The sequence below is a fragment of the Pseudophryne corroboree genome, chromosome 6, assembly GCF_028390025.1.
Source record: "Pseudophryne corroboree isolate aPseCor3 chromosome 6, aPseCor3.hap2, whole genome shotgun sequence".
Lineage (NCBI taxonomy): Eukaryota > Metazoa > Chordata > Amphibia > Anura > Myobatrachidae > Pseudophryne > Pseudophryne corroboree.
Window position 1 is genome coordinate 141789316 of NC_086449.1, and position 12512 is coordinate 141801827.

At 47.2% G+C, this 12512-nt stretch overlaps 1 protein-coding gene and 1 long non-coding RNA gene across 3 annotated transcripts in view; one reads left to right on the top strand and one right to left on the bottom strand.

Moving 5' to 3' along the window:
* The window catches only part of LOC134935056 (melanin-concentrating hormone receptor 1-like), a 36546-nt gene extending 35456 nt beyond the window's left edge, over nucleotides 1-1090 (top strand). For both annotated transcript variants that reach the window (XM_063930361.1, XM_063930360.1), the window contains exon 4: nucleotides 735-1090. In XM_063930361.1, coding sequence (XP_063786431.1) covers nucleotides 735-951 — 217 coding nt within the window. In that variant the 3' untranslated portion in view covers nucleotides 952-1090. The remainder of the gene's footprint in view (nucleotides 1-734) is intronic.
* On the bottom strand, nucleotides 108-11427 carry LOC134935058 (uncharacterized). Its single transcript, XR_010179869.1, has 3 exons — nucleotides 11265-11427; nucleotides 733-918; nucleotides 108-631 (listed from the first exon to the last, which is right to left on the bottom strand). It is a non-coding gene; the product is annotated as an uncharacterized LOC134935058 (long non-coding RNA).
* Nucleotides 11428-12512: the final 1085 nt, after the last annotated feature.

The following is a 12512-nucleotide window of genomic DNA, read 5'->3' on the forward strand; positions in this document are numbered from 1 at the left end:
CTCCCAGATCAGGGCTGGCCAAACACACAGAGACAAAAAGACAAAAAATATCTATAGGCACAGCAAAGGGCTGACAACCAAGTCAGCTTGTGTTTTATTGTGTGCATATATATATATATTTATTTATTTATTTATAGTACAATCTGTATTTTATTGACGTAAAAAGGGCAAGTAAACAGTTGGGGCCGTCAAGGCTGCAAACAGATATAATATATATATATATTTATATACGGTGGATGGCGGCGGCACTCATCAGCCATCAGACTTGGACAGGATACTTAATGCAGTGTTAACCATTCAAGCCGACATGTTTCGGGGATGAACCCTGTCCTCAGGGCCAAACAGCTGCTGTATATAGAGTGACATGCAGTCACCAGGAGGGCACCCCAGCAAGTAACTACATGGTCCACCTGAGTGCCGGGACGTTGTTTGATGTATATATATATATATATATATATATATATATATTTATTTATATAAACTCTAGGCAGCGGCACTCGGGAATAATCAGCAAATACTAGTTTTATACCTTTTCAGCGTTTCAATGCTTACTGTCCAATCTCTGTCTTGTGCAGTGAGGGCAAGGGTGTATGCTGCAGGCGGAAAACAGTCCAACCAATTCCTCCCACCACTGAGATAGAGAAAAACAATAGACAGGCATTAGTTCTAAAATCAAGAGTCAGATTTCTTAGTCCACTTCTAAGCCAAGTTAACGATCTCTTTTATATTTACAGTTGTTGCCGTTTTTTCTTCCGTCGCTGGGCTGGATTTTGGCCAATTTCAGCCTTACCCCACCATGGCCCAAGCTCTGCCATTAACAGCCCTCCAATTGATGGGATTTGTGCTCCTCAGCACCGAAGAAGGACTATTCATTTGGAGACCTCTCCGTGTTCTATCACTGAAAACACCAGGATCTGCCTTGGAGTGAGAGATGAGAGCAGCGTTTTGTGATATCCGCAAAAATAGGTGTTGCTGAAGTTATTGTAAACCATATCAACCAATCAGATACGGTCATTTTTTCCTATTCCAGTTTAGAAAATGATAACAATTTATCTGATTAGTTGCTATAGAATAAAGAAATTTACTTGTGCATCCGTTTCATAAATGTTACCTACAATGTTTACATTTATTTAAAAAATATATATATATATAAATATATGTATATATATTTATATATACACACACGCACACATATATTATATATACTGTATATATATATATATATATATATATATACAATGTAACATATACAGATAGAGTTTACTTTAGCCCCATTACAGAATCTTCCAATTCAGTATTCAGTCGCCTACAGAAATTCTGTACAGGCAGAATTGTTCACTTTCTTTGCTTAGGCTGCTATCACACCAGCCTTTTAAAGCAGTGCAGATATTTGCTGTTAATTCATACCACAAGTCTAATGCTGTCTACACACCTGGCAGATCTATCTGCCAAACCGCTGTCGGGCTGACCAAGCAGCTGATTCAGGTAAGTACGTATATACTCTTACCCTCTTACCGTTTGGCTCCTTATAGGTTAGTCCTGACATCACAGATGGGCAAGCAGTTGAATTTGGCTGCACAGTTGTGACATCAGTCCCTGCTGGCGGTCTAAGGGCGGTCAGCGGCCTGTACACACAGCCTTGCTGGGATTACCAACTGTGGAAACAGCCGATGTGCCGGCAAAGAGAAGATCCCTTAAACTGTTCGCACACTGGACGATAAATCGATCGAACGGACGATATATCGCTGTTATACACACCAGTCCCTGCAGGAATGTACTGGTGTCTGAACTGTTATGCACACCAGTGCCTGCAGGAATGTACTGGTGTCTGAACAGATAGGGATGCAAAACAAATGAACTCACAGACAGACTGGGGAATATGACATTACGTACACAGAAGGTGATAGGGTAACAAAATAAACACAAAGTGAACAGAGAAGCCCAGAGGCTAAGAAACTGGGTGTCTCCCTAGTATTAGGAATGCTCAGATGGAAAAAGCAAGATGTTGTGTTTTAATACGTAGAGAACCCGAAATGCTGTTGCTAAGGGCAACAGCAAAACCCTAAAGGGTTACCAACAGGTGTGGCAGTAAACTCCTTGGTCAGAGATGGAATGATAGACACAAGGAAAGTCTCCACAATCCTAATTCTCACTTGCAGTGCACAGGTTCAGTTTACTGCCACTAAACTGACACCTGAAAACCTTGCACAGTGAGAAAGGATTTAGGCAGGCAAGTCTGAGAATACAGCCGCAAACTTGCTAAGTTCACAGAGTAGCAAAAGAACCCCAGCAAGTTAAACGACTGACTCCAGTCTTACTGCTAGGTCTGGATTGGCAGAGTGTAGTACCAAATCCCCAGGCCTATTTGTAGTAAGCAACAAAAAATACAAAGCTACACAGTACTGGCTAACTTTCAGGAACTAACTAACCAACAAATATTCAGCAGCATCTGCTTAACCTGAGAAGAGTGTTTATATTGCAGGTGCTGTCCACGCCCCACTCAGACCTCACAGACTGTGAGCACAAAAACCAGCACCGGATCCCCTGCCGTGCACAGAACCTGTAACCACTGCACAGCAAAAGACCCGAACCGGAGTATCAGCTGCGCTCAGGTTACTCCGCTAGCACTTGTCTCCCGGTTGCCATGACGACGTGGCAGCACAGGGCAGGAGACCCTAACAATCGCGAGCGGGTTGGCAGGTGTGAACACCCGATATGCCTGTGAACTACGTCATTCACAGGCATATCACATTGTCCATGCAGCATAGCCGAGACATATCAGGTATACACACCCACCGATTCGCTCACTATATATCGTCCCTTTGATCGATATGTTGGTATCAGCTGTGCTACAGGAATGACACAATATGTCAGTTTAGACGCATATCGGGTGTACACACCCGCTGACCCGTTTGCGATATATCATCCATTCAATTGAACGGACAATATATTGCCCAGTGTGTACCCAACTTAAGGGATCTTCTCTTTACTGGCACACCAGATGTTTAGTAACGCTCACAAATCCTGCATGTATCATTTTCACCTAGCAGATGGGAGAAAATGCTGAAATACAGGTCAACAGAAATGAATGTAAAATGTTTTCCTTGTCACACATAAGTGGCAAAAAGCCATTGAAGCACCAAGGAATCCCTTTCCTCTATCAGGTAGAGAATAATCACATAAGAGAGTACTAGAAATTGCTAATGTGAGCTGTAGTTAAAATGTGCTATTTCTAAAATACAAATGTGACACCAGCTTAGATGCAACATATCTACTATGCAGACACAACTGCATCAAAGCCACAGACCCACGTTTACCTAGAGACCTTTGTGCTCAGTTTTCACTTTCCTGGGAGCAGTCGGACAACATCTGTCTCTGTGACTAGGTCATGCCTCCCAACATGACCCATTCCAGGAGGGAAAATGCTCTCTACCTGGACTTCGCTCTTAATATATGATTGGTGTCACCTGTGTTGAACGATTTAATTGATAAATGCCTCTGGAATGCCAGATCTGTTTGTAACAAACTGGTCCCCACTCATGTCCTTTTCATTTCCAACTCCCTACACCTACTAGCCATTACTGAAACTTGGATTACGCCCTCTGACACTACTTCTCCTGCTGCTCTTTCCGCTGGGGGCCTCACATTCACACACACACCCCGACCTGGGGGTCGCCATGGGGGTGGTGTTGGGGTCCTTTTACCTTCTAGTTACTCCTACCAACTCATACCACCAGAACCATCCCTTACATTCTCTACATTTGAGGTCCATGCCATACGCCTCTTCCAACCAGTCCATCTTAGAGTAGCTGTCATTTACCGGCCTCCTGGTACTGCTTCAAAATTCATCGACAACTTTGCTTCCTGGCTTCCTCACTTCCTCTCTTCTGACATTCCCTCCATTATCCTAGGCGATTTCAACATCCCTATTGACATCCCCACACAATCCCCTGCCTCTAAACTCCTTAACCTCACCTCTTCACTTGGTCTCTCCCAGTGGACCTCCTCACCCTCCCATGTGAATGGGAGCTCACTGGATCTGGTCTTCACTCACCGCTGTGATATTTCTGATTTTTCCAACTCCCCATTTCCCCTCTCTGACCACCACCTGCTCTCCTTTAACCTATCACTCTCGACTTCCCCATCTCTACCTCCCAAGGCTATCATCACTAAGCGTAACATTGAAGCTATTGACACCACATTCCTTTCCTCCCTGTTTGACTCACTTCTCTCTCCTATTCTCTCTCTCTCATGCCCTGAACAAGCCACTTCCACATACAATGCATCCCTTACTTCTGCTCTTGACTCTGTTGCTCCACCAACCACTATTCACCCTCGCAAATTAACACCTCAACCCTGGCACACCAAATGCACCAGATATCTGCAAAAATGCTCACGTACTGCTGAGCGACACTGGAGGAAATCACGCTCTAAGGCAGATTTCCTCCATTTCAAACTTATGCTCTCATCCTTCAGTGCTGCCCTTTCTCTTGCAAAACAGTCTTACTTCATGAACCTCATCTCCTCCCAGTCTTCCAACCCCCGGCGCCTCTTTGCCACTCTCAACTCACTCCTCTGCCCACCTCCACCTCGTCTCCCTTCCTCACTCTCTGCTCTTGACTTTGCCACTTACTTCACATCCAAAATTGACTCCATACGTCAGGACATCACATCACACCAGACCACCAGTAACCAGCTTTCTCCCATCCCTCACCATCCCTCCCCATCCCTCGCACCTACTCTGACATCTTTCTCCCATGCATCTGGAGAGGAAGTCATGGCCCTCATTCGTTCCTGTCCCCTCACCACATCCCCACTTGACCCTATCCCCTCCCGCCTCCTCCGCTACCTCTCTCCTTCTGCTTGTTCCCATCTTTCCCACCTTCTCAATCTGTCCCTCTCATCAGGCACTGTCCCCTCTGCCTTCAAGCATGCACTCATCTCTCCTATTCTTAAAAAACCTACACTTGATCCAAACACTCTCTCCAACTACCGACCCATCTCTCTCCTCCCTTTTGCCTCCAAAGTCCTTGAGCGTATTGTCTACAACCGCCTTACTTCCTTTCTTTCCTCACACTCACTGCTTGACCCATTCCAGTCTGGCTTCCGTCCTCTACACTCCACTGAAACTGCCCTTACAAAAGTATGCAATGACCTCCATGCTGCTAAATCTAAGGGACACTACTCTATACTTATTCTACTTGATCTCTCTGCTGCTTTTGACACTGTGGACCATCCTCTCCTACTGCAAATTCTTCACTCCATTGGTCTGCGTGACACTGCCCTCTCTTGGCTGTCTTCCTACCTCTCTGACTGTTCATTCTCTGTCTCTTCTCATGACTCCACCTCCCCCTCACTTCCACTAACTGTAGGGGTACCCCAAGGTTCTGTCCTTGGTCCTCTTCTCTTCTCTCTCTATACGTCCTCACTAGGTAAGCTCATTAGTTCTTTTGGTTTTCAATATCATCTCTATGCTGATGACACCCAAATCTATATTTCCTCTCCAGACCTCTCCCCTGCTCTCCTCACTCGCATCTCCAGCTGTCTCTCTGCTACCTCTTCCTGGATGTCCCAGCGTTTTCTTAGACTTAACATGTCTAAGACAGAGCTGATCATCTTTCCTCCCTCCCGCATTACCTCACCTCCTACAATCTCATTATCTATTGATGGCACTACTATCTCCTCTAGCCCACAAGTGCGCTGTCTTGGAGTAATCCTTGACTCCTCCCTCTCCTTCAAACCACACATTCAGCACCTCTCACAAACCTGCCGTTTTCATCTAAAAAATATTTCCAGGATCAGACCCTTTCTGACCCAGGATGCTACTAAGACTCTTATCCACTCACTGGTCATCTCAAGACTGGACTACTGTAATCTGCTCCTGACTGGCATTCCTGACAAATACCTCTCTCCACTCCAATCTATCCTCAATGCTGCTGCCCGGCTCATCTTCCTCACCAAACGCACTACGTCCACCTCTCCTCTCTTACTAGACCTTCACTGGCTTCCCTTCCCTTTCAGAATCCATTTCAAACTTCTCACACTCGCTTACAAAGCCCTCACCCACTCCTCTCCCATCTACATCACTGATCTTATCTCGCTTTACACTCCCACCCGTCCTCTTCGCTCTGCTAATGCACGCCGACTCTCCTGCCTACGGATTACTTCCTCCCACTCCTACCTCCAAGATTTTTCACGTGCTGCACCACTTCTTTGGAATTCCCAACCTCTCCCCCTAAGACTCTCCACCTCTCTACAAAACTTCAAACGATCTCTCAAGACCCACTTCTTCACCAAACCCAGCCAAATCTCATCCTAACCCTCTGTTCTACACTCTATGTACCCAATCTGTGTCACCCCTGTCTGTCTACCCCTCCCCTTTAGAATGTAAGCTCTCACGAGCAGGGCCCTCTTCCCTCATGTGCTTATTCTTTCTTAATTTAATAACCTTCAACTGCACCACATCCAGCAGTCTTCTGCCACCTGATACTTATTCCAGTGTCATCTGCTGATGTAACTAAGTTTATTTACCCTGTACTTGTCCTATACTGTCATCAACTGTAAGTTACTGTTTTCCTGTTTGATTTTTTGTTTATGTATTCTGTAATTGGGCGCTGCGGAACCCTTGTGGCGCCATATAAATAAAGGATAATAATAATAATAATAATAATAAAAAAAAGGTGTTTCAACACAGGTGATTGCAATCATAAATGAAGAGGGAAGTCCAGGTAGAGAGCATTTTGTCCCTCCTGGAATGGGTCATGTTGGGAGGTATGGACTAGGTGCTGGTATCAGTGAAGCATCAGCCTGTCTTGATCTCATTTAAATAAAATACCTGTACAACTGGCAAGGTCAAACAAATGCAAATCTAGCACATTTCAGACACCTGTAGCAGGAAACTGCGACCACATTACAACGGCATCTGCTGTCAGACACACATTACACTGTAACAACGCAGCAGGGAAGACATACCAACTTGCCGAATATAACTGATGACAGATGAAATCAACACTCATCATAGAGATATTATTTGAGAGAGATTACACATACATTAACATACCCGTACCAGTTACTCATAGCAACTCAGACTCAAGTAAATTCTATAAAATGGCAGCTAGAAGCTCGTTGGTTGCTATGGGCAGCTTCTCTCTTTAGAATGTTTGAAACATGTTTCCCTTACTGTTAGATTTGCTAAGGCTCCTAAAACAGGCAAGCGTTGGACTTGCCCATAGCAACCAATCAGGTTCTGTTTGTCATTTCTCTATTACATTCTAGAAAATGATAGAAAGAATCTGATTGGTTGCTATACCTCCTCTTCTCTGTTTTAGAAGCTTTAGTAAATCTACCTCTTAATGTGGGTACACATCTATACAATCCTCGGCCCATCCATTGTAAATGTGTGTACGCTGTGCTTATGCAGGAGCATTAGCCGATAAATGGCTTGTAACGCTCTGCAACGGTCAGAACTGTAAGGTTGTGTCTCATGTGCTGCACATGAAACCTCCTGATCCCCATAGAGGAGCCGCAATCCCCCCCCCCCCCCCTCTCTTTTTGCTGCTGCCTCAGCCTCACAGGAGGTCACAGGGGGTCATTGCTCATCAAGCACACTGCAGGCTGACCAGGAGTGTTAACCTGAGGATTGTATGAATGTGTACACGTGTATACACTTTACACTGCAATCGACTCACTGAAATACTGAAGATGAGTATTGACTATATATAAAGTATATGAAAAATACAATATATTAAAAATATGTTCTTTGTATTATTCTAATAATTTTTATAGTCAAATCTCTGGAGTAAAAAGTCTCTGGAGTCTATTCATGAAGCAGTGAAAAGAGTGGAGAAGTGAGCCTGTGGAGAAGTTGCCCATGGCAACCAATCAGCTGCTGCGTACAGTTGTATAGTATGCAAATGATAAATGTTACTTTAATGCTGATTGCTTGCCACGAGCAACTTCTCCACTGGCTCACTTCTCCACACTTATCACAGCTTCATGAATAGACCCCTATGACAGGTGAGGCAGTGCCTCCCCTCCTATCTTGTCCGCACATCTCTGATCAAAACTCAACAAATTACCAGCAGTATATACTGCTGCACCTGTGTATAATGCCCACGTGAACCATTGGGCTCATATATTGTGTGTAAATCTGGCTCTGGTACTAGCCAGTGCCTCCTCAACCATTTACCTCACCGCACTTCCTTGACTGCAAGTACAACAAGGCGCTAAATATACTCTGCAATAGATTGTATCTAGCAAAATAGAGCCAATGGGGTGACATCCCTTCTGTGAAATAAAAAACCTGAAAAACTTATGTTAGTAAAGAAAGTCTGAATGCATGTGCAACAGCCAGGAAACGTACTTATTGATTCATGTAACAAATACCTGCCGTACACTGGCGTATCTATAATGGGTGCACTGTGTGCGGTGCACACGGGCCCCTGGGTGCAGAGGGGGCCCACACCGCACACACTACACCCATTTCTTCTATACTTACCTTTCCGGCATCCATCGGCGACTCTGTGTGGGCACCCTCCTCTCTTGTAGCCGTAACCGCCGCTGCTAGCGACGGCCATTTTTCTGAGTCCTGCGCATGAGTCTCAGCGCTGAGAGCGCTAGCAGCGGCGGTGACGGCTACAGGAGAGGAGGAGGCCCACACACGGAGTCTGCACACAGGTCCCCTCTCTAGAAATGCCACTGCTGCCATACCATCCCCTCACTGGGCCACTGCTACCACTGGGATGACCTTGGCGGCTGCACATTGCACCAGGGTGGTGGGAGAGTCTAAAACACTGGATGAGTGACATAGTGACAAACATTGTGCCTTTATAGTTAATGTGGCATCCCTCCACCGTGCCCCAGCCGCTGACAGCTTATCTGGTCTATGATGTCACTGCCTGGCACCACACTCCCAAGAAGAGAAGATGCCTTCCTGCCTTCTCTTTACAGTAGACTAGGTGATTCATCGCGCCCTACGGGTGCTCTTCACACCGTCGTAAGGGGCTATGCCCCCTTAACCCTTGCATACCCTTGTGGCGTGCAATATTTGTATTATATGGAGTATTACATCCAATCATAATTGTGTGAGTGGTTAAATATTGCACGGACAAAGGGCGTGCGATGGTTAAGGGGTCATAGTCCCTTGCAACATCGTGAATAGCGCATGCACGGCCTGATGAATCACCTAGTTAGTAGGTGCTGTGGTTGGGGGAGTGGCGGTGCGGGGGAGATGTGGATGGGGGAGGGGGTCCGGGGGTGGTACAGGTGGGGGAGGGTTGGTTGCGGGGGTGGGGGAGAGTCTGGTGTGGTGGTGGGGGAGGGGCGGATGCCGCAGTTGGGGGTCCGGAGCCATCGCGGGTGTGGCGGTGCAGCGGGTGGGGAAGGGGGAGGTGCGGTGGGTGGGGGAGGGTGCTGCGGGTGGGGGAGGGGGTCCGAAGCCACCATGGGGGTGTGCGGGTGCTGCGGATGGGGCCCGGAGGTACTGCGAGTGGGGGAGGGGCAGGTAATGCTTCTCCTGCTTCTCCTCCTGGAAGCAGCTAGGCTGCTGTCCTCCCTTTGGCAGTGGCTCACCCAGAGACTCGCACAGCAGCCAATCACTATTGTTAGCGCTGGTGTCCCAACGCGCCGCATTACAGGGAAGAAGATGCACTCAATAAACGACAGCTCCCAGCAGGCCTTAGCAACGGAATGCATCGGCGCTAAGGGCTGCTGGGAGCTGTAGTTTATTTAGTGCGTCTGCTTCCCTGTGATGCGGCACGTTGGGACACCGGCCCTAACAATAGTGACTGGCTGGCAGAACTGACCGACTCGCTAAATCAATGTAAAAGGTGAGAGTGCTGTGCAGTGTCAGTGACACTGCACACCCACTGCACTGCACAGCACTGTCACCTTTTACAGCGATTCAGCGTCCAGACATTACCCTCCACGATATCACCCACTCTATCCATTACATTAGACATCTCGGGGCGCGTCTGGGGATCTGGGCGCGGCTGTGGCGGGGAGACACTTCTGTGAGATGGAGGAGGCTCTGGGGCTCAGAGAGTATGCGGCGCAGGGAGGACTATGAAAACCTTCCACTGCGCCGCTTTCATACACATCTATGTCAGAGGCCACAGCAGCTTTTGTTCCACCTGCGCCGTGGCTAGGGAGTGGGGATTGTTGATGCCGGAGGGGGCAGGCGGTCTGGTAGCAGGACATAGGGGGTCATTCCGAACTGATCGTAGCTGTGCTAAATTTAGCACAGCTACGATCACTTACACTGACATGCCGGGGGCTAGCCCGTCCCCGCATGTCGGGCTGCCCCCCGGGTACATAAGCATCACACAGCGGCAATGCTTTTGTACTTGAAGAGTAACTCCCAGGCAGTGCAGCTCCTGCGGCTGGCCGGGAGTTACTCGTCGCTGCCCTGGTCGCAGCAGCTGCGTGTGACGTCACGCAGCCGCTGCGGGCCAACCCCTCATGGTCCGGCCACGCCTACTTTGGCCGCAACGTGCTCACAAAATGGCGGCCAAACACCACCGTGCCGCCCCCTCCCGCCCAGCGACCACCTCTGCCTCAGGCAGAGGCGATTGCTAGGCATGACAGCCATGCGCCGGCGCACTGCGGTGCAGTTCTGACCTGATCGCTGCGATGAACTGCAGGTCAGAATGATCCCGTTAGGACGCTGCAGTAAAAGGGTTTTTCTTCCCCCTATCTACAGCACAGAGACTTGCTGCAGATCCAGTGGCATACCCTCCAGCTGGACCTTTTTGGCAGGTACAGGACCTTTTTTTATGGTCTGTACTGATTTTGACTCTCCAAACTTCCATTGAAAGTATAGGAAAAGGGGTGTGGCCACGCCACTGTACTCGTGGGACTATTTTGGGGTGTGGATCTGGAGCTGCATTGTTAATCCTGCTCTGGGAACACACAGCAGTCAAAGGGCAGAGCCTCCCATTGGATGTAACCTGTGTGTGAGGGCATTTCTCGACCAATTAGCTGTGGACTGGGTGTGATAGACCTGCTGCTAACCCAATGAGAGCACCTGGCCACTCCCAGCGTTATACACACAGTCACAGAGTGACAGATCTGGCCAATTATATAGGATATAAGAAGTGGGAGGAGGGTGCGGTGCTGAGGTGGGGCAGCATAGGATGCCCAGTACTCATAAAGCAGCTATCACACTTATAAATGGAAATGAAGATGATAATTTGCTTGAAAATCTATCATGTCTATACTTCACCATATTAAAATAACAATAAACTTTTAATCCAAGTTGGCCTCACCCATTCTTTGTCGCTGTGATTCAGATGATGGTCTCTGCGACACAAGCTTGTACTCTGCAGGGAGACATAGGGCTGCAGGTTATTGTGTATACAGCAGGACTGGGGAAAAAATAATATAGAATACAGGTGTCAAATCAAATCTTGGAGCCTGCTTGACCTTTTAATAAGAGAGGGATGGTGTTATCCAATGAGATCACACAACGCCTAAAATGACTGGTGCATGTACAAAGGGATTCATTACTAATATAAGGTGATAACAAACATGGTTTCACTGGCGCAATTAAATTAGTTATTGCTGCAATTTGCTGTTAGTTAGGAGGAGGAGGGGTGCTAGCAGCTAGCCAGACCTAGAAGTCTCTGTACATGCATAAACCATGCTCAGTTGAAGCCTGAATGTGGGCTCCCAATTCCAGTTTATATGAGAAAAAAAAATAATAAAAAAAGATAAACAAAAAATTTCAATATAGTAATAATGATGAGAAAGAAAGAAAGAAAGAAAGAAAGAAAGAAAGAAAGAAAGAAAGAAGAATGCTATTTGTTATGGAAATAATGTTTTATTTAAACATATAAAGCACTTTTTCCATAATTATGTTCTGCTGTAGTAGCTCTGAAAAATTGATAACGAGAAGAGTACTGTGGCAGTACATTTTTATCCAGGAGTACCCTTGTACTATTATGCTGCATTTACCCTTAACCCGTAAATAAGGTGAACGTCTTCCTGGGTGTATAGTGAGCATGACTTCTGTGCTTATTTGTTTACTGTAAGACTGGGTACACACTGTCCGATGTGCATACCTCCCAACTTTGTGCTGTGTGGAGGAGGGACACATGCGCGGCGAAACCACGTGCGCTCCTGAAAAAGGGGTGTGGTCTATGGAAAGGGGTGTGGCTTCACAGGAGAACCCGCAATCGCGAGCCACGCCCCCTCTGTGAGCCGCTGGCATGCCCCCTCTCCCTCTGACTCCAGTGAATAGACTCTGTGCGCATGCGCACAGCGTCTATTCACCGCTGCTCTGCTAAGCAGGGCAGCGAGAGACAGAGCCTCCCAACTGCCCCCCCCCCCACCCCACCGCGGGACACTGTGGCCCGCGGGTGAGACAGCAGGACAGTTTCGAAAAAACGTTACTGTCTCGCGAAAATCGGGACAGTTGGGAGGTATGCGATGTGCACCTGATATATTGTACGAGCTGCTGGCTCATACGATATATCAGTCACATCGGACAGTGTGTACGGGTGATATTGTATATG